Genomic DNA, 22,085 nt, shown 5'->3' with positions numbered 1-22,085 from the left:
AGCCTCTACCTTCAGCTCAGGTCATGATCCCAGGGTCCTGGGATCGAGCCCCGCATCGGGCTCTCTGCTCAGCAGGGAGCCTGCTTCCTCCTCTCTCTCTGCCTGCCTCTCTGCCTACTTGTGATCTCTGTCTGTCCAATAAATAAATAAAATCTTAAAAAAAAATACCTAAGTATGGCAAAAAATAATTAAATGATTTGCCACTTATCAAATCACGTAACATTTCATTACTTAGACAAATATTATTGTATTCAAAGTTTCAAAGTCTTTAAAATGAAAAATTAAAGAGCATTTTAAGTTGGTAAAATTTTTTTAAAAATCACTCTACTTATTTGATTGTAAATCCTCTTTTAAGGAAAACTAATTTTGCAGTTAGGTTTTCCTTTTAGTAAGTAGGCATTGTTGGTACTTACTTAAAAATACTTTTGTCATTATAATTGATTTAATCTTGCTTTCCTTTTGCTTGTTTTTGGGGTGGGATGGAGAATGCAATAAGTTCTCCATAATTATTGTCCCAAGAGAGAAGCAACCAACAAATTAGCCTAATGTGCTTTCACCCAATTTGGGAGTTATGATTAGGAATAATTAAGCTTAGGAAAATAAGCTTTATTTCTTCAAAAACGTTTTATCAAAGAAAGTGCCAAGATTAAGGGTAATCATTCCTACCTTGGGAATTTGTGGAGATCATGTGGGTTTTATGTGGAGGGTCTCTTTAAATTCAGAAAATTATCTCATATTTTCTATTATTTGATTTTCATTTTGTTTGATTTTAGATCAAGTTTCGATAGATCTGATTCAAATGCTCATTAAGCTGACTGACCTTACTCTACTTAGTTGCTAGGCATAATAAAACCTACCTCCTAGTGTGTTTTGAAGATTAACTAAGATAATACATGTAAAGCACTCACATATGAGTGGATTCATGCCTGGATCATGGCAGGTAGACAACAAATGTTAACTATTAACGTTAACTTCTTAGCTGCTTTAGATTGTCTACTTGATAAAAGGCATACATTAAGTTTAATACTAATTAGAAGTAAGAAATGAAGGTTATTTTTGAATTGTTAAAATCATAATACCACTTCAGCAATTCCTCTTTTGCTTGTTTGATTGCAAGCACATTTCATGTCCTAGATAGGGTACAAGAGATAAAATGTTCAATGTAATATTAGATGACCCTAGCTGCCACTGACCTGCACTCCCTACATCTATCCCATCTATTTTGCCCCTTTATATATGATACCTATTTACATAAAATGAGTCAATGTTATGGGAAGCAATGACTATTTCTATGAGAATATTGCTTAGTTGAAAACACTTAGAATTTTGTTATTATGATGATAAGCTTTCTGCTTTTGTAAAATTTATGGAAAATATCAGAACATGGCCACTGTATTTCTAATGAGCTAATGACATATAATTAGAACATGGAGGAAAGAAATGATTATAGTATTACATTCTGATATAAAGAAATTTCCATATTGAGAAAATTTAGTAAATCTAAAATTGCCAAAGAATTGTGGAATTAAGGAGGGAAAGTGCCAGGAATATATGGCATTAAATAATCTACGTTTATAAGATATTAAACTATATGCACCATTATTAATTACCATTTAGACAACTTTAAATTACCCAAGTTATTTTAAATAATAAGTTTTATGAATGTCTTCAAGTAAAACAGTATTTTCAATGTGTAGATGAAAAGTTATAGTAAAGTTGAGGGCTTAGTTGAGATTATGAGTATTATCAAATAATTCAGATTAAAGTTGTTTTCCCCCAAGTATCCAAGTGATCTAACTTTGCATATATCCAGGCCATAAATTTACTTGCAAATATCTGTACAGCAGTAGTAGTGAATTCTTACTTTGTTTATATTCCTTACATAAATACAGTTTAAGATGTTCATTAAAAAAAAAAAAAAAGGCAAAAACCAGGCAGTACCAATATAGATTAAGATTAGTCGCAAAACAGAATAGGTATGACGGTTGAGTATAATGGTCCAAAATAAATTACAGAGTTAAAAATATTGTTAGTTGGCTATAGTCCAAGAATATTAGTACCAAAAAAAAAAAAAAGCAAAATTCCCAATTGAAACTCTTGCTACTACAAATATATAAAATACTATATTCTAATGTAACCCCTTCTAAAAAAATTTTTTTTTCAAAGTTCCACTGACTTGACTCTGCTTGTACCAACAGATGAGTAGTTTAGTTAGCTATTTGATTTTTAAAGTCTCAAACAGAAAACTTTTTAAAGAAGGTGATCGCAAATGGCAAGACTAACAGCAACAGTGGTGATTTGGGAAGCCAACTGCATAAGCTTTCACTTTCCTTTGATAGTTACTGGTAAATTCCAACAACTTCATGAAGAAGAGACCAAAAATAAATCAGCTGTTAAATTAAGTTATTAAATGATATGCCCAACAAAATTCATGAACTCTGTTGCAATGTAATCAGCTTAAAAAGTTATTTTCTGTGTTTTTTGTGATCAGAGGAAGTTTGTAATAACTTATAGGTTTAGATTAGAAAAATGCAAGCATATGCAATTATACTGCATACATAATTACCAAAAATAATGATAATTAAGAATGGTTTCAACAAAACATGAATACCATTCCTCTCAGGGGGCATTTTTGTTTCCATTCCGTCCTTCAAATGAGAAAACTCAGATGGCCTTGCCTCACCAGAGAATCTGCAGGTCCATACCAATATAGGGCATCCCAGTCATCTCCATGACAACAGCCCTTGACAAATTAAAAGGTAACCAGATTCACAAACAGAAAAAGTTAAGAGTACTGAGCACTGCTAGTGTTTTTTTTATTTAAGTCAGAGCTGGCCAAACAATTTAGAGTTTTCCAGAGGAAAGGTTGAACCTTTTACCAAACTTGAAATGGTTAAGCATACCGCAAACATTAAGTTGCATAGCTATTCTCAGAAAGTGAATGAGATAAAGGGACAAAACTCAGAAATCCTTCTCTGGAACACACCTCCCATTTTTAAACAATAAAAAGGGATCAGGAGAGGAGGTTGGGGAAGGACCCTTAAATCTGTACTCTTTAGTTTAAAAGGAGAGAGGACAAGGAGACGAGAAGGTAGACGTGGGAAGTGGGATGGTAAGCAATTCTTTTCTCCAGCCTCAAACCTCTTTTTAGGATTACAGCTTTCCAAATGTATTATTTTACCATCCATGAGTGTTTAGAATTTCCCTAAGAATAATGGCTTCTAATGTTGCTACCTGAGAAGTGTGAAGATGGAAGGAGGAGGTCTACCAGTACAGGTGAGGGCACAGAGATAGTTGTAGTGATTGAGGAAGACCCCATTGTTCTTTTTCTCCTTAAGGATTTAGATCAGGAAGACCCGGCTACTGTGCTGAGTTCAGGAAGTCAGAGCTGCACGTTCTTTTAGAAACCAGACAATAACCTTGTTCCCTTCGACTCCCTCCCCTGCCCCTCCACCCTGCAGACTGCCAACTCTCACCCACTTTAAACGCATCAAGCCCATTACCATCCCAAGAGAATCAACCGGATAAATGCAGAACATCTCTACTGACCACAGTTAAAAGAAGAACAAAATTAGAACTACTGTTTTTTGTTTGTTTCACCACCCCCTCTTCCCAGCCCGGAGCCCTTTGTGTGTGATGATTCCCCTTCAAACCACCCACAGACCAAATATAAGAGAAGAAATGGTAATTTTTGGTTTAAAAGTTCACTTACCACAGCAACCTCATATTGCTTTGTCATGCTTTTTGCACTTAATTTTTCAAAACTGCTTGTGCAGGGCGCAGAACTGGGAAGGCAGGACTAAAGTATCTCTAGTAATCACAACAAAAAGGAGAGAACATTCACCAATCAGAATTACATTTAAATGCACAAACCTCAGAGCAAGACGCACGGTTCACACCACAGGAGGGAGAGGGTGGCGGTGGAAAAAGCCAAGCTAACAAAACAAAAGGTAAAAAGGAGAGTTGAGTGGTTGGAGGGCAAATTGATCTAAGCCATCTTTGGACTGAGGACTGCCTTAAAACCACCACCACCATCACCCACCCACTCGCCCTCGCCCGCCGCGCTCCCAGCACCCCAGCGATTACCCGAGTGACTGCACTTGCCTCCAGCCAGCACAACTGCAGGAGAGGAATGCCCCATCTAAGTTCACTAGCCCTGTCACAGTCTTCCACTGCCTGATGGGTTCGTTCAGGAAAACACTTCCAGAGGCATCCATCCACTGGAGGTCTGGGTTTGGCTGCTGCCGGGCTGCTGCGAGCAGCTGCTAGGATCGTTGCCGTAGCGTTCCTGCCTCATTCGCGCTGCACAATAGTCCCGGCTGGGTGCACCTCATTAAGCCAGTCTGAGAGCCCCAGGAGCAGGGCAAGCCGTGTGACAGCGCAGCCCCTTTGTAATGACTGTGTGATGGATGCAACCGAAGGGTGGGGTCTGGGTGGGTCAAAACTGTTAATGACAGTATGTATCATTCTGTCTGTCCTCCAGGAGAGGGAAGCCCCCTGCCCTCCCCCAGGTCGGTTTCTCTCTCTCTCTCTCTCTCTCTCTCTCACACACACACACACACACACACACACACACACACACACACTCCTTCCAACCCTCCCCCCCCCATGGCATTTTCTGCAGTCAGCGTTCAAAAAAAGTATGAAAACCAGGGGGTCATTTCTAGCTCAGTAGATCATGGACAGCGATTTTATCCAAACACTTAAGGAAACAGAAAATCCTAAAATCGAAAATAGGGGCGCAGGAAGGGCAAGAAGAGCGGGCGGGGTGGGTGCGGGATCGAGCGGGATATTAACTGGCGGATAGTTTGCAACTGTGAGTCAACTCGCACCACCAACTCCACCCGGCTCCGGGAGGCGCCGGACAGCGCTCCCGCGCACACCGCGTTGCTCTGGAGCCCAGGGACTGTCAAGGGGGCGGGCGGCGGGGCGAGGAGGGTAAGAAAAGCAACCCGAGAGGCACCCAGGCTGGGGAGGACACTGCAGGAGGGGGTCTTGCACTCTGACCACGCGCAGCCTGTGGGGGAGGAATCTGGCACCCAGACCGATAGCCCACCTGGCCAGGGAGGGGCTGCCAGGGTGCTGGAATGAATTCCGGGGTCCGATACGCCGGGTCGGGCGAAGGGTTGGGTCCCGGGCTGGTGGGTATCCCTAGGGCCAACGCCCCCCTTCGGGTTCACTGTTCCAGGTCCTCCTGTGCCGGGGAGCACCGCCCCTGCAGGTGCGCAGCGAAGTCACCAACTCCCAGACTCGACCCCCGACCTCTTCCCTCTCTCCCGCCTACAGACCTGACACCTCTTCCTGCCTCACTAGGTTCTCGGCCTCGCCCCCGCTGCCCCCGGCAGGCGGAAAGCACTAAAAATGCCTCTCCTTTTGCACACTTTGTAGAATCCTGGATCTTTGCTTCCCTGACTTCCTCTAGTCCTGTTGAAAACGTCCACGGATACACTTTTATTCCTCTTTCAATTTTGTTAATGGTCAGAAGAATCCAACTCACAAGCACTGTTTTTTTTTTTTTTTTCCAAGTACAGGGAAGTCTCACAGGGCTTTAATTTCCCTACGTGGACAAATAGACTATTATTTTACAGGTCAACGTTCTATTTCCAACTTACTGCGATGCTGTGTACTCTTGATGTGGCTACAAAGCACCTGTTCCAAACTACCTGAGCGATTCCTCCAAAACCGCGTGGGTATTTACTTACGTTGATTAGAGTGTATGGAGCGCCACGTCTCTGACACTACGTAATCAACTCCTCTCTTTTCATCATTGATGCCTTATAGCAGCTAGAAGAAAGCAATAAGCAGAGAGAAAACAGGACATTTATGTCTAATGAAACATCTCTCCCTTTTTATGTCAACTATTTATTAATCACTTAAAATCTGTGTATATAGGTTATGCAGCCTGTTCTAGGCTATGGGAATTCCCTAAGAAAAATCTTTATGACCCTCCTCAAAAGGCTTCTGATATCTGGGGAAGGTAAAAGGAGGGGATTGCTTAATTGCTTAATTGCTTCTAATAAGAAACCACCTTTTGTAGATGGGAAGGAAAGATCCTGTCACAAGACTTTTAGCATAGGAAAAGAAGGGTGTGGTATTGATTTTGTGGGGTTCCCTCAGGTCTTATAAATCTATAATGTCACAGAAAACTTTCTCTTTTTTTAACCAGTTACTTTTTACAACTTTTAACAATTCTATGATTTGAAGGTAGTACCAGACTTATGTTCACATATTTTCCATAACTAAGTAAAGGGGGGAAGATTGGGGAGGAAGGAAGACCAGTTAGAATTAGTGAAAAATCTAAATAAATTGACTTATTAAGTAATATATTGACTGACAGCAATACTGATTTAATGAGGTGTACTTAGAAGAAATCCCTAGAGATATACCTTAATGAGGAAGAATAAGAATTACATATAATTATAACAAAATAATTGTTTCTACATAAATACCTCCTATGAGCATGAAAACTTAAAAAAAAAAGTTGCATTTACATTATCTTGCTAATACTTTGCATAATGTAATTAGCTAAAAATAGTGAGTGGAAATAGCAAATGGTTTTTGTACTAAGTCATCAATTTGTAAGTATAATAATAAACAATAAAAGTTTATGTTGTTATTAAGCTCTCCAGTCCTCAAGACCTAGATGGGCAAGATACTAAATACTTTCCTCTGAACATATTATCCTGGTTGAAAACTATGACCTTTTTTTAAAGAATAGCTCATTAGCTGGCCGGGTAAGTTCCCACTTTACCCTCATGAACTTTTCAACAGTTTTGAAGGCATTCTGGAAAACATACATTATACTAAATTCATTTTTCTCTGATCACCCTTTCTGTTCCTCCAACCTAGAACGACATCATTAGGAGCAGAGTAACGGAAGGGATGGGAATGCTAACTAATGGAAAAAAGGTATTTTCCTTGACACTTTGAAAAGTAGACAAAAGAAATGAACGATAAATTTGGAAACTGGGTCTTTCACTAAATCAAACTTTTAAGATGGGATAAAAACAGCTCCAGTAAGTGTATACGTTAAACGTATTAACCCTGTGAAACATAAGATTGCACCTGGGAGAAGTTAGCACAGTTGGAGATTATTAAGACACATCAATGCACTCAGCATTAATGAGAACTTGAGCCTCGTGTGGAAAACAGTTGTAGCAAATTGGCCAGAGTCATATACCTAAATGTAAACTGAAAGTTTCCTAGGAGGGAAGGATATATCAAATCCAAAGAAAAACTGTAGATACTTTTTAAAATCTACCATCCTACAAGATGTTTATTCTACCAAAATTTCCTAGCACATGCCACAATAACCTATTATATAGTACATTCTGAAAAGAGAGTGTTTAATACCCGACAAAGGTAATATGTTCTATTTTCTATGTTCTATTTTCTATTTTTATTAATACTATTATAGGCTTCATTTATTTCAGGGCCAGCTCTATGTAGCAGGAGAAAATAGAGGACAAACAGTTTCTTTGGCATACATCAAGGAATACATTATAATCAATAAAAGCAAACCAAGTCTGGAAAATATATAAGCCAGGTATTAAATAAGCAATTCACCATCTGTAAATCTCCCACCAGTGGGTGAATTTTGAGAGTCATGCTAAAGGCTTCAGTGACTAATGGGATACAGCGCTTAATCCTAAACGACCTTGACTTTCTCCTTTTAGGAACTTCTCAACAAGCTTTCTGACAGGTAAAAACAAGATCACTGTGTAAGAATCCAGTAATGGATTCTGAAGAGTCTCCTTCACGCTACCTTTTAAGAGGAGGTTCAGTCTTTGGGAAAGCATTGTTGTTGTGCTCTTATGATGTCTTTGCCCATGTTGGAAAGCAGGATTTCTGGAGTCATATCGAAATTGGCTCCAATGCTTATAAGCTAGGTAAACTGGGCATTCTCTTAACCACACTAGACCACACTTCCTTCTTTAATAAAATTAAAAGAACAAGGACCAACTTCTATTGTGATGATTTAATGATACAAAGTGTGAAAACACACTTCGTAGTAAAATGTAAGCCTTATTGAAACAGATAATGTAACTGGGCTCACTCAACACAAATTCTCAACCTCCTCCCTCCTTGTCTTCAATTTATTTATTTATTTATTTTTAAAGATTTTATTTATTTATTTGACAGAGAGCATGAGAGGAGAGAGATCAGCGGGAGAAGCAGACTCCCCGCTGAGCAGGGAGCCCGATGCGGGACTCGATCCCAGGACTCCAGAATCATGACCCGAGCTGAAGGCAGTTGCCCAACTAACTGAGCCACCCAGGCACCCTCCTTGTCTTCAATTTAGGACCTGGAAATTTGAATATCTGATTTCCCAATTTTCCTTGCAACTATTACTGGCTGTTTAAAACAGTTCTGGAAAATTTGATGTAATTATATATTTGCTTAAGGGTTGCCTGGAAAAACTTTTGCTTTCTTGATGACAGAAGAATAGACATAGCTGCCACCACCTTTTGCTCATTTGCCCTACTGCTTTCATCTACCTGGATATTGTGTGTTGTCTGGAGGTGAAGCAACCATCTTGAAATTATGAAGCAGAAAGTTGAAGGCCAATCCCTGAAACATGGTGAAGAAAGATTAGGAAAACCCGGTTCCTGATGACGTGCTTGAGTTGTTCAATTAGTCCTGGACTAGCTACTTTTGGACTCTCGTTTTATATGGAAAAAAGCTCTATTTAAGCTGTATGTCACTGAATATTCTATATCTTGAAGCTTCCCCAGCTGATATATTGGCTACTGTTTTGGTTTCCTGCTTATAAATGCCCTCTGCCTTGATTATTATGACCCTGCATGACAGTCATTTTTAATTCTAGGTAAAAGACTTCTGAGACTCCACCTGTAACCAGGTCACTGGTACTGGATGGGATAATCTCCTCAAATTATTGAACAAGGAGTGGGTTCGTGAGAATAATTTACTTGAGGAAGTCCCACAGTAATAGTTCTTTTTGAAGAAGCTGCATAATTGTGCTATAATAGGTTGAACTTTAAGTTTATCTAGTCCAAACATCTTTCCTTTTTTGTGATTTTTTTTTTTTTTGCTATTGTTTTCAAACAATCATATGGGCGTACTCACCTTAGAATGTATCAATATTGAAATATTTAGAATATTCACCTTGGAATACAATAAGCTCTTATTTGTAATTGATGATCCCAATTTGCTGCCATAGCTAAAAAAATTTAAAAGCCTTTTTTTAAGGAATTATGTTCAGAATCTGAATCATAGTTTTAGGGAATTCCTGCAAAGTCAACAATTTTTTCCTCTAAAGATTGGATTTGACTTTGGACAATATCCAAAAAGTTGTTCATCATCAAATCTGGTAAATTAAGTATGCAATCACTTACAAACTGAATAATACATATATTTGTCATTGCTGTTTAAAAAGTTAGATGTATACACAAAATAAGCAGACCTAAAACAGGCCTAAAAGTGGGTTGTAGCAATGATGATACTGCTTAATTAAACATTTGTCTTCCCAAGGTGACTGCTTTGGAGATCCACACACTTGGTCACATGTGTTAGCTAAACTTGTCAATCTCATAGCTATGTTCAGTTGCAATTTCTTTGAATAAACCAGATGTTTCCTTTTCACCTTTCCCCTTCCATTCTGTCATAAATTTCTTATTCTGAAATAGGCTCATTGTTCCATTGATTCAAAGCATTTTTTGTAGTACCATTACTTTACTATAGTTGATTTTTTTTTTTTTAAGGTACAAGTTGCAAGACAAAATACTGCCACCAATAAGGAGTAAGACTACAAATCCAATAGACTTTCATTTGAGCTCCAACCTTACTATTACTAGTTGTGTGCTTTGAGTGATTATTTTATCACTTAGGCCTATTTTTTATTCTGTAAAATGAAGATAAAAATAGTAACCTACCTTAGGTCTTGTGAGGATTAAATAGGATAATAAATATGGGTTTTGCGTGTAATGTTTGCCATATAGAGAGTGATTAACAAGCATCACTTAGGATAATACCATGTTAGACAAAAAGTAAGTCTTTGAAATACTTAAAATGGAAAAAAAATACTTAAAATGTAAAGAATATCAGGCTGTTTGTGGGAGTTGCTATGAAGAACCACAACTCTACTTTTCAACAGTTTTGAAGAAATTCTGGAAAATATACATTTTACTAAGTTCACTTTTCTCTGATCTCCCTTTCTCCTCCCCCAACCTAGGACTACATGTATTAGGAGAGGAAAAATGTAAGGAATGGGAATGCCAGCTAATGGAATAAAGGTGTTTTCCATGACACTTTGAAAAACAAAAGGAATTAACAATGAATATATTTTGAGTGAATTATGAGTTAATCACAGATCGTTAACATGGAATAATCTGGATACTTATTGTTTGATGCAGTGGAAAGACATCCGATGTAGTAGAAACAAACCTGTCTTGGCTCTCATCTATGATTCTACATAAATCTCTTAACCTACCTAAGTCTCATTTTTCTCAATGTAATATAGTTAACGCCTGTCTTTCCAGGGAAATGTTCTCAAAAATTGGTAAGAATCTAGTAATTACTTTTCCCCCGCCGCTCTTTTTAAAAAAGATTTTATTTATTTATTTGACACAGATAGAGAGAGAGAGATCACAAGTAGGCAGAGAGGCAGGTGGGGGGGTGGGGGAAGCAGGCTCCCTGCTGAGCAGAGAGCCCAATGCAGGGCTCCATCCCAGGACCCTGAGATCATGACCTGAGCTGCAGGCAGAGCTTTAACCTGAAGCACCCAGGTGTCCCACTTCTTTACCCCTTGTTAATAAAGAACAGAAAACTAGATGCATTTTCTAGGAAGGATGAGTTTCTAGGAAGGCATAATTAAATTGGAGTTGACAAGATTTCCAGAGGTATTTCATTCCTCAGAGAAATAAGATAACAGTAGAAGGTAGATGACTATTTAGATCATGTATGTTTATGACATATCAAGCCAGGCGATCAAACAAAAATTGGTGTCTGGGTGCAAGTTAGTCAACTCCTCTGTGTCTGTCCTTCAACTACTAAATGAGAAAGTGGAATATGAGTGTACTTTCCAGTCATTCAATTATTTGCTTATAGTTAATTTTAATAAAATATAATTCTCTTGGGCGCCTGGGTGGCTCAATGGGTTAAAGCCTCTGCCTTCGGCTCAGGTCCTGATCTCAGGGTCCTGGGATCGAGCTCCACATGGGGCTCTCTGCTCAGCGGGGAGCCTGCTTCCTCCTCTCTCTCCGCCTGCCTCTCTGCCTACTTGTGATCTCTGTCTATCAAACAAATAAATAAAATCTTTAAATATATATATATATATAATTCTCTTATTTGACTAAACAAGACTTTCCTTTCACTGACCTAATTGCATTTGGCATGGAGGAGGACAGAATGTAGAAGGGGTGGAGAGATACAAGGGGAGAGATGAAATAAAATCTTTCAATCTTTTTTTTTTTTTTTTTAAGGTTTATTTATTTCAGAGATAGAGAGAGAGCATACATAGATGCAGGCCAGGGGGAGAGAGAGAGAGAGAATCCTGAAGCCACTCCCTGCCCAGCAAGGAACCCCATGCAGGGCCTGATGGGGGGGTAGGGGGGTGTGGAGGACTGGATACTGGGACACTGAGATCATGACCTGAAGTGAACCCAAGAGTTGGATGCCCAACCGATTCCAGGCGCCCTGGAAATCTTTCAATAATTTTTTACTGACTACAGCTTATTTTGTGTTAGGGTACAATCTCAAAAAGGAAATTATATATTTCAAAGAAAAGGGAAAAGTCAAAGTCCTCTAAAAGTACTTAGGTTTTTAAAAATTTCCTATTTTATGGGAAGAGAAATAAATCATGAATAATGTGCTATGCATAAAATAGTTTATTTAAAAATAAAATTAAACATGTTAAATTTTAGGTTTTCTCTAACATAGAAAAGACTCCACTGTAAACCAATGGTTCTCACAGCAAGATCTGCAGACAGCACCATCACCTGGGAAATTATTGGGCCTTATGCAGACTTACTGACTCAGAAACTCAGGTGAACCTATGAGTTTATGTTTTAACAAGTCTTCCAAAATTCGGTAACCACAGCTATAGGCTCGAACAAAGGATTCTGTACCTTGGCCTCAGGAATCCTTGCACTTTTCCTCTCTCTTGATACCTGGGCACTGCCATGTAAACAGTAGCAAAGTAGCCTATGAAAATATAAGAGATCACATGAAGGAGAGCCCAGGTGTCCCAGTGGAGGCCATCCAGACCAGCCTACAGTCATCAGCAGCTGGACACATAAGAGAGCCTGGCCAAAGTCAGGAGAGCTTCCTCCAGAACCCACAGCTGATGTGTGAGTAATGCCAGCCAAGAGTGGAAGAACTGCCCAGCTGAACCATGGACCCATAAGCAATAATAAACGCTTATTGTTTTAAGCTGCTGAGTTTTTAAGTGCTTTGTTATGCAGCAGTCTGTGAACTGATACATCCTACCAAATGTGTAGAATACATACTTTTCCAGCCCATCCTTGAGAACCTTTACAATGATAACATTTTAATGAGGTTAAGAATTCCTGTTATTTGTGAGGTGATATTTGTAAAGATCCTTTTAAAGATTGCCAAGTAATTTGTGTATACCGTTGCTAATGTGTACACGAGCCCTGTGAAGTGGGTATTGTTATGAATCCCATCTTACAGATGAAGAAATTGAGAATAATACAGATTAAATATTCACTCAGTGTCACCTTGTAAGTGGTGGAGTTGACAGTGGAATTCATGTATTTTCAGCATCAAAGACCCTATCTCTCCGCTCTGGTACGCTGTAGGAACTGGAAGGACTGTAAATACCTTCCAGGCCAAACCTCTTATTTTGCAGGTTAAAAAAAATACCTAAAGAAAGTGCAATCATTTGGCTAAAGTGATTCACAATACAAACTTTCAATCTTTATGATGCTAAATATTCAGCCCTGATTGCAAAAATGGAGACACTAGGCAACAACCTCAGAGTTGTTCTGACCTGGGCAGAGGCATCATTTTTAAATGAGCCTAACAGGCGATTCTGTAAGTAGGCCGTGCATTGTTTGAGAAAGGCTGAGTCAAATTCGTCATGGAGCCAGGACTCAAATTCTGGTGTGATTCCCAGTAAGGTCAGCTTTAAACTACACCAGTGATTTTTGAGAGAGTAGAGAGAAGGATTCTGCCTGGTGATGCAGAATGGGCAGGAGGTGGTATATAACAGAATCACCTTACAGGCTTTCTCAGACCACCCTGGTCAGACAAGTCCTCTCTCGCTCGCTACAAGTGGGAAAACTTGCTATAGTAAACTACTGTTATTGGCGGGCTTATGTTATCTTCTCCAGCCCCCAGGTGCATGGGGGTTAACAATAACAATAAAGATTGAGAAGTTCCACTGTACTGGGTTACACTGCCTCAATTATTTTATCTGGTTAAATTTACCCTCACGCAATAAAATCTAATGAAAAAAAGGCTTCAGTGAGAATGGAAACCAGAAGTATTATATTTTGAACACAGTAAGTATATAACGGCAAGCTTGGGTCTTGCTCAGGTAGTTTTATAACATTCCCTAATGGGGGCATGTAACTTCAACCCCACATTCAGGTGACATTAACCTCAGGGTAAGGGCAATACATAGATCTCTGAGGGGCTGAGACAATCTAAGGGTTTTACTACTTTGACAGTAATTTTCTAGTTCAGAAATATGCTTTGTTCTCCATTTTCTTTGTCAACGTGTATTATTAGATCCTTAAACAATTAACCGGCTGTCATGCCCTTTTTACAGGTCTTGTTCATCATCTGTCCTAGGGCTCATGACCTGCCTTTCAACTTCTCCGAAACCACCATCTACCTGCCTGGCTATCTGTCCTTTTATTTGCCATAGGACTGACATGGCAACTGTGCTTGTGTCCTCTCTGCTCTATCCCTCCCTACATTCTTCCCAACACACAGATGGAAACCTATCCTCAGAATGGCAATGCTAGGTAAAGGAACCTCTTGCCTTGTTTCTACATTCAGACACCCAATGTATTCTTTTCTTTTTCTTTCTTTTCTTTTCTTTTCTTTTCTTTTTTTTTTTAAGTATTGTAGGTTCGTTCGGTCACTGCAGCAGTGTCCCAGGTCTTAGAAATGAACTGCAGGAAAAAGAAGGTGAAATGTGAGTTACTTGCCTGGTCCTAGAAAGGCAGTGTAGTCTAGGCATCCTGAGGTCAGTGAGTTTTTCACTTTTACAGATTTATTATTTTTATTATTGAGAGCATGTGGGGGGAGAGGAAGGAGAGAGGGAGAGAGAGAACCTCAAGCAGACTCCCCACTGAGTGGGGAGGAGTCTGACATGGGGCTCAATCTCTTGACCCTGAGATCATGACCTGAGCTCAAATCAAGAGATGGATGGCTAACAGAATTTTCCATTTTTTAAAAAAAATTTTATGGTTTCTATGGAGCAAAGTTACCCAAAAGGAGCAGGAAGATGCTGATATGGAGCAAGTTGCCCAAAAGAGCTGCTTTATTTGCCTAAGGACTGCCCTATATCAATGGACATTCAGAATCATGGTCCAGGAAGAAAAGTTATGTGATGTTTTTACCTTCTATTTACTGTGTTAGTCATGCATTGCTCTTGTAACAAATTATCACTAACTCAGGGCCTTACAACAACGCCAAACTTTGCAGGTCACAAGTCTGAAGTGGGTCTCACTGGGCTAAAATCACCATGTTTGGAGGGCTGTGTTCCTTCTGGAGGCTTTAGAGAAAACCCTGTTTCCTTGGCTGGGGACCCCTTTCCATCTCAAAGTCCACCATGATGAGTGGAGTCTGTCTCACATTATATCACTCTGGCACTGACTCTCCTGTCTCCCTCTTTCCCTTATAAGGACTGTTACGATTACACTGGGTTCACCTGAATAGTTCAGGACCCTCTCCCTATCTTGAGATCATCTGGTTAACAACCTTAAATCCATCTGTAACTTTAATTCCCCTTTGCCATATATTGACAAATCCTGGGGGTTAGGTTATAGATATCGTGGGTGGGGGAGCATTATTCTGACTACCAAAACTACATGGTGAAGAAAAAAGTTTCTCATGGCAAGCAAGCATCTAATGTCATCTATTCTCTAGGATTCATAAAGACAAAATACAAAAAAATTTTGCCAGGCTCTTTGACCTAAGGGAATTTATGTAATGTACTGAAACTTCTAAGGTGATTAATAAAGCAATTGTTATGCAGTAGGCCGTATGATTGTATCTTTCTGTTTTTTAATTTTTTTTTTAAAGATTTTAAATTTATTTGACAGAGAGAGAGACACACACACAGCGAGAGAGGGAACACAAGCAGGGAGAGTGGGAGAGGGAGAAGCAGGCTCCCCACCAAGCAGGGAGCCCGATGTGGGGCTTAATTCCAGGACCCTGGGATCATGACCTGAGCCGAAGGCAGATGCTTAATGACTAAGCCACCCAGGCGCCCCTATTTTTTAATTTTTTAAAAAGATTTATTTATTTGAGAGAGAGAGAGAGTGGGGGGGGGCACAGAGGGAGAGAGAGAATCTCAAGCAGACTCCCCAAAAGGGGCTCGATCTCATATCCCTGAGATCATAAAGTGAGCTGAAACCAAGAGTTGAATGCTTAACCTACTGAACCATCCAGGAATCCCTGAATGTACCTTTTAAAAAGTGTATCTGGTTCTATGGTTCATCTTCTGTAAGTGTTGTTTTATTTTTATTTATTTATTTGAGGAGAGAGAGAGAGAGAAAATGAGTGGGGGTAAGGGCAGAGGGAAAAGCAGACTCCCTATTGAGCAAGGAGCCCAACATGGGGATCCCAGGACCCTGGGATCATGACCTGAGCCCAAGGCAGACACTTAATTAATTGAACCACCCAGACACCCCTGTAAATATTGTTTTTAACCTGAAAGCATCACACCTATGTGGATAAGGAAAACATTTGTAAAAGCCAGCCCCCACCAAATAATGGAGATTAATTCAACTGAAATGGGTACAGGTATAAGCAGAAGGAACAGAACAAACAATGGCTTTGTAAAAGTAGAAGCTTTTTTTTTTTTTTTTGCATTCTTATTATAATGTAATAATTACAGTCTCAAACCTTCATCATTTCCTTTGGCTCCAACCCTGAATCCCATCTATGCTGTTGATTTAGCAGCCAAGTCAGTGATTTAAGTGCAAGGACTTATTCTGCATGCTAAATTCTGTTTACAGAATCAAAAGATTTTCAAATGGAAGTGCTTATCTGGAATCTGGAGATGAGATCTATCCAAGTGCACAGAAAATCTTAAGTCTGAGAAGTAACTAAATTACAACACTGTTTTTATTGAGTTCAACATCAGTTTGTTAAAAAAAATTAAATGTTTCTCTGTTTTTATCTTTCTTGTTCATTTTTAAAAGAAAAATTACTTTATTTATTTGGTAAATACAACACTTGCTCATTACAATGAGTTCAAGTCATGCAGAAAAGTAAAAAGGGGTTTTAAAAAAAAATCACCGCAAATCCCTTTTTACCATTATTAACACATAATACTTACTATTTTTGTAAGCAGAATGAATTAGAATGAAGCTGAAATGAATTAGAATGGATTGCTAAACTTCAAATAAATATTGTATCCAGTACAGCGCATGTTCATTCTTAAGAGATTCCTGTAAAGTTAGGAAGCGATTATCAAAAACACTAAAATGTTGAAAAGATAGCCTTAAAACCTGCACATTTCAACTGTAGATGGCATCAACTGTTTCCTTACTCTGAAAGATGAAGACATTAGCTTTTTTACCTTCTCCTACTTCTTGATCTTGTTATTTATATTATTATTATACATTGCCAAGGTTTATATATTTGCACTGTATTCTTAAATGATTTAGGTATATTTTAGATTGTTTCAATGCTCACCCAGGATCTTTTTTTTTTTTAAGATTTTATTTATTTGACAGAGAGACAGTGAGAGAGGGAACACAAGCAGGGGGAGTGGGAGAGGAAGAAGCAGCCTTCCCACTGAGCAGGGAGTCCGATGCGGGACTCTATCCTGGCACCCTGGAATTGTGACCTGGGCCGAAGGCAGACACTTTACCACTGAGCCACCCAGGCGCCCATCACCCAGTACCTTTTACTCCTTTCCTCTTTATTTTTTAGTCTGCTTGTAAGTAGCTGGGTTTTATTATCAAGTAATGCGTGTTGTCTGGATTTTCTTTTTTTTGTGGGGGGGTTGTTTTGTTTTCGTTTTGGTGAAGGGTGCATGGTGTTCTATTCCTCAGACTTCTTTCGTGTTTGAAAACATCTGTTCTACCTAATGCTGTTGTATACCAAGTGGACCTGTACTTTGTCTATTTTGGATGTTTATATTATTGTTTGATTCTATTTCTTTCCTTCAAAATTTATTATATATTTTCCAGTGGCTTCTATTAGTGAATGTTACTGTGAAATCGTAAGACCAGCATGGATATTTTTCTTTGACAATGATTTGCTTTGCTTTTTGGGGTGTTAAAAGCATCTTATGCTTTAGTGACGAGTTTTCCCAATCAAATTACCTTGGAATATATGTTACTTTTCAATCTGTAGATCGAATTGTTGCTTCATTTCAGTTAAGTTTCTTCCTCATTTAAAATACATATATTTGGGCACATTGCTGTGTTCTTCTGGGTTTTCTACCTGAGACATAGGAATGTCGCTCAGAATTTGTTAGCCCTCCCCTTCAACGAGCTTCGTTCCAATTCCTTAATTTCTTCTTCTTTCATGTATTTGCTATGATCATCTCAGGTCTTTCTTTCTTACTTTTGAAATGTTATTATTATGGGGGTGCCTGGGTGGTGCGGTCAGTTGGGTGTCAGCCTCTTGGATTTGTCTCAAGTTGTAACATCACAGTTATGAGTTTGAGCCGGGCTTGGGCTCCACACTCAGCATAGAGTTTGCTTGAGATTCTCTCTCCCTCTCCCTCTGCCCCTCCTGCTCATGCCCCTCTCTCTGAAATAAATTTTAGAAAAAGAAAAAAAGAAATTTACTATTATTTAATAATTCTGTTTCAGTCTTCTATTTCCTTAGATTTGTAACCCCTCTTTTCTTCATTCTACTGTTATTAAACTAATTTTTGGAATTTTTGTTTTTTTCTTCTTAAGCTATAAATAGCAAAGCACTTGCAGGGAATTAATTCATTTTCTTGCATTATGTTTTTTCTAGGCTTAGTTCAATACTGGTCTTTCATACACTCTTCCTGCCTTCCTAATTTGTTTGCATTATTGCCTTGCTATTTCTTTTCATGGTATGTGTTCATGGAGATCTGTCCAGACCTGCATTTCTTTTCTTATAATTAAGGAATGTTTTGACAACAATGCCACCTTAACTAAGACCAGTTTGTTTTCTCCTCTTATATGGAGTTTGGTGGCTAAGAATGTATTGTTCTAGATTTTCTATCCCCTGGATCATGAAGGCAAAGGGGGACAACTCAAGATTGTATGAATATCTGGGCTCTGCTACTACTTTGCACACACTGTGAAAGGTCTTCTACCAGGGTTCATTATTTCTACTTGGGGGTGATGGGATATCTTATTCTCATTGAAGAATATACTTGGAATTTGGGTGTAATTCTGAATGTAGATCTTAATTCTGAGTGTAAACCTCACTTCTTTCAAAGAGAGAGCCCAAACCATTGTTCACTTCATTGTTTCATCTCCCCCTTGGCAATCATTTCTAACTACTCCCAAGTCAGAAGAAGAAAAAAACAAAGTTGCATACTCCTAATGGTACTTTTCCTGTTGGACAAGATCCATTAGCACCGTATTCTGGTCTTTCCTTAATCAAAAGAGTACCAAAGGAGATGGAGTGACTTCCCTGATGGGTAATGATATCTCTGATTTGGTGGATAAATCTATCTAATTCTGGGTGTTGACTGGTCATGCATTTTGCTCTTACACTAAACTATGTGATCAACTTAGCCTCTTTGTATTATAAATATATTTGTCGGGCACCTGGGTGGCTCAGTTGGTTAAGAGGCTGCCTTCAGCTCAGGTCATGATCCTGGAGTCTTGGGATTGAATCCCACATAGGGCTCCCTGCTTGGCAGGGAGTCTGCTTCTCCCTCTGACTCTGCCCCTTCTCATGTTCTCTCTCTCATTCTCTCTCTCTCTCTCAAATAAATAAAATGTTAAAAAATTCCTTTTAAAAAATATATATATGTATATATATACATATATATATATATATGTTATTTCTTCCCTTCTGCCAATACCTTGTGTTTTCATTTTTTCCCCTTCAGAACACATGCCAGAAAGGCCTCCTCAGAGACCTCGACAAGTTCAGTCTGGGTGGGAGTGGGGCAGGTTAGAAGCTGATGTTGGCAGACTAATCATGCATGTTGTCTTCCAGAATCCTATACTTACTTCATTTGCCATTCCACTTTTTTTTTAATAATCTTGGGCTATGTCCCTTCCCTTGTATATGTGATTTGGGGTTTTTTTTGGCCTGGGGTTTACTATTATTATTCTATAATTTATTTTCATTTGGTCATCTTTACGTGCAAGTTTGAAGTCATTTTTTCCTTTTAATTAATTTATTTAATTATTTTTTCAAGTAGGCAATATACAGTACAAAATCCAAAAGACACAAATGTGCATATGGTGTAAAGTAAGTATCCTACCTATTCCTATCTCCCATCTGTATGGATCCTTTCCCCAGAGGAAATCACTGTCATCAATTTCTAGCGTAACTCTCCAGAAATGGCATTTGTGTATACTTTTAATTTTTTTAAAGCTTTTATTTATTTATTTGACAGAGAGAGATCACAAGTAGGCAGAGAGGCAGGTAGAGAGAAAGGGGGAAGCAGGCTCCCTGCTGAGCAGAGAGCCCAATGCTGGGCTGGATCCCAGGACCCTGAGATCATGACCTGAGCCAAAAGAAGAGGCTTAAACCACCAAGCCACCCAGGTGCCCCTACTTTTTATTTTTTTAATAAAAATAATAACATACAGCATATGCAACTTTATATTTTTAAAAAACCTTGTATCTCGAAAGTAGTTCTATATAAAAAACATACAACTGCTGCATTATTTTATTTTATTTTTTTTAAGATTTTATTTATTTATTTGTCAGAGTGAGAGGGAGAAAGAGCGAGCACAGGCAGACAGAATGGCAGGCAGAGGCAGAGGGAGAAGCAGGCTCCCTGCCGAGCAAGGAGCCTGATATGGGACTCGATCCCAGGACACTGGGATCATGACCTGAGCCGAAGGCAGCTGCTTAACCAACTGAGCCACCCAGGCGTCCCTGCTGCATTATTTTAAATTGTGCATAATATTTAATTTTGTATCCATACACAATTATGTAACTCAGACTCAAGATGTAATAACAGCAAGCTTTTGTTTCCCCATCAGCTCCTTTAAAATTTATTTAGTAAGTGTAATCCCTGTCCCTGCCCCCACCCCCGCCCCACCGCCAGGTGGAAAGATTCCTAGGACACTTTGCTCCCTCTTAGCAAACAGTAGTTTCCTTTGCCATAAATACAGACTGAATTCAGATATCAGAATGCATCATCTCAGAGATTATTCAAATGTTCTGGGAGGATGGGGAATGACAAGAAATTTAGTTTGATCCCTTTTAGGCTGTATTTATTCATGCTCTCCAGACCGGGCATATGTTTAAAGTTGACCACCCATGGTGGGCTTCCCAGTGGTTCTCTGCTGGGTCCCACAAAATATGAGATCCTTTTGACATGGGGTAGGTACTTTTTCCTTCAGCAGGCCCTTCCTATCCTGCCTCAACTTATATTTCTCTGGTATTTCACCCTCCACAGTCATTCAATGACAGGTCCTCTCACCTCTGCCAGTTTCTGGAAGCCCTCTAAGGCAAAACTAAAGATGGCCCTGGCCTGGCTCTTTCTCTTCTGTCTATAGCTTGTCAATAGGGAATCACATCTTTTCACCCTAACAATCTTAGGACTGTGGGTCACTCTTACCACAGAAGAACTTTCTTGGTTTTACCATCAAGTGGTTAGTTAACCTTTTATTTACCCTTTGAACTGCTTACTCCTGTGGGGTGCCCTGCAGGGAACACATCTCAAGCTTTCTCACTGGCCCTGACAAAAGCTCCTTTCTAGTACTCTGCTGAACTACAGTGGCATCGGAGGCAAAAAGAAAATGTGTCCCCCTATATACCTAATCAAAATATCTTCCCATATTTTGAACCAAGTGGAAGGAAGTTAAAAGCTCTTTCCCCTTGCCACCCACCCAAATGACTATTATACATAGAAAGCATCACTGCGGCCCAGTGTGTCTGCATATCTTTTGTCAATCTGTATAAACACGAGAAGGACACAATAGCTGTGCTGCCCAAAGGACTCTTCTGTTGTACAATAACGCAAAGTCATAAAACAAACAACAGCCTACCTCAATTTAAAATTTTGTTATTTTGTTCAATGTGGATTGGTTTTGCATTAATTTTGATTTTAAAAAATCTAGTACGGAATACTTATTTATCTTGATGACTGTGTTTTTGGCATCCCCTTAAATTTTTTTTTAATAATAGCTTTATTGAGATATAATTCACATATTAGAGAATTTGTATATTTAAAGTATACAACTAGTTTTTAGTATATTTTCTGAGTTTTCAACCATGACTATTTTAGAACATTTTAATTACTCCCTTGGAGGGAAATTATATGTATTAGCAATCATCCCTCATTCCTCCCCAGCCTTAGGCAGCCAGTAATCTATTTTCTGTCTCTATTGATATACCCAAGAGAAATGAAGGGAAAACATGTGTCCACAAAAAAATGTTCATTGCAGCATTATTCATACTGTCTTAAAGATACTTCCCTTAAGTTTTGCATTTGGCCCTGCTCCCTCTTTGAGCTAAAAGAGGGAAAATCCCTTCTTCTTTCCTTTTCACATCAGTGCAGTACTTCCCTCCAAGAAATTCCCTTCACAAAATCCTCCCTCTTTCCATACTTTGAGTTATTTTTATAGCTTGATCCAGCTAAGACATCTACCGGTCTTGAAGTTGCCATTGAGTAGGTAATGAAGAAGTAGTATGGTTAGCACTTTGAGAAAGTATATTATTGTCATTTTAATTTGCATGTATTTTACTATGAGGAAAAGTAAAATAATTTTATAATTTAAAGGCCATTTGTTTTTCCTT

General features: G+C 38.9%; 1 protein-coding gene across 14 annotated transcripts in view; it reads right to left on the bottom strand.

The window, feature by feature from the left end:
• Window positions 1-22,085, bottom strand: part of LOC111159841 (ELAV like RNA binding protein 2) — a 228,553-nt gene that overhangs the window by 166,633 nt on the left and 39,835 nt on the right. For 6 of the 14 annotated variants that reach the window (XM_022522487.1, XM_022522488.1, XM_022522493.1 and 3 more), the window contains exon 1: window positions 3,874-3,918. Coding sequence is in view for 6 of the 14 variants with exons in the window: in XM_022522484.1 (XP_022378192.1) it covers window positions 3,874-3,935; window positions 4,105-4,141 (99 nt within the window). In the remaining 8 variants the exon portion in view is untranslated. Of the gene's footprint in view, window positions 1-3,712; window positions 3,811-3,873; window positions 3,936-4,104; window positions 4,445-5,702; window positions 5,785-22,085 lie in introns of those variants that run through there. The other 8 variants (XM_022522484.1, XM_022522486.1, XM_022522489.1 and 5 more) reach the window with 3 other exon arrangements.

This window comes from Enhydra lutris, unplaced genomic scaffold (assembly GCF_002288905.1).
Source record: "Enhydra lutris kenyoni isolate GAN:26980312 unplaced genomic scaffold, ASM228890v2 scaffoldscaffold70, whole genome shotgun sequence".
Classification (NCBI taxonomy): Eukaryota; Metazoa; Chordata; class Mammalia; order Carnivora; family Mustelidae; genus Enhydra; species Enhydra lutris.
The sequence above is the reverse complement of the archived record's forward strand: the minus strand, read 5'-3'. Positions and strand labels throughout refer to the sequence as shown.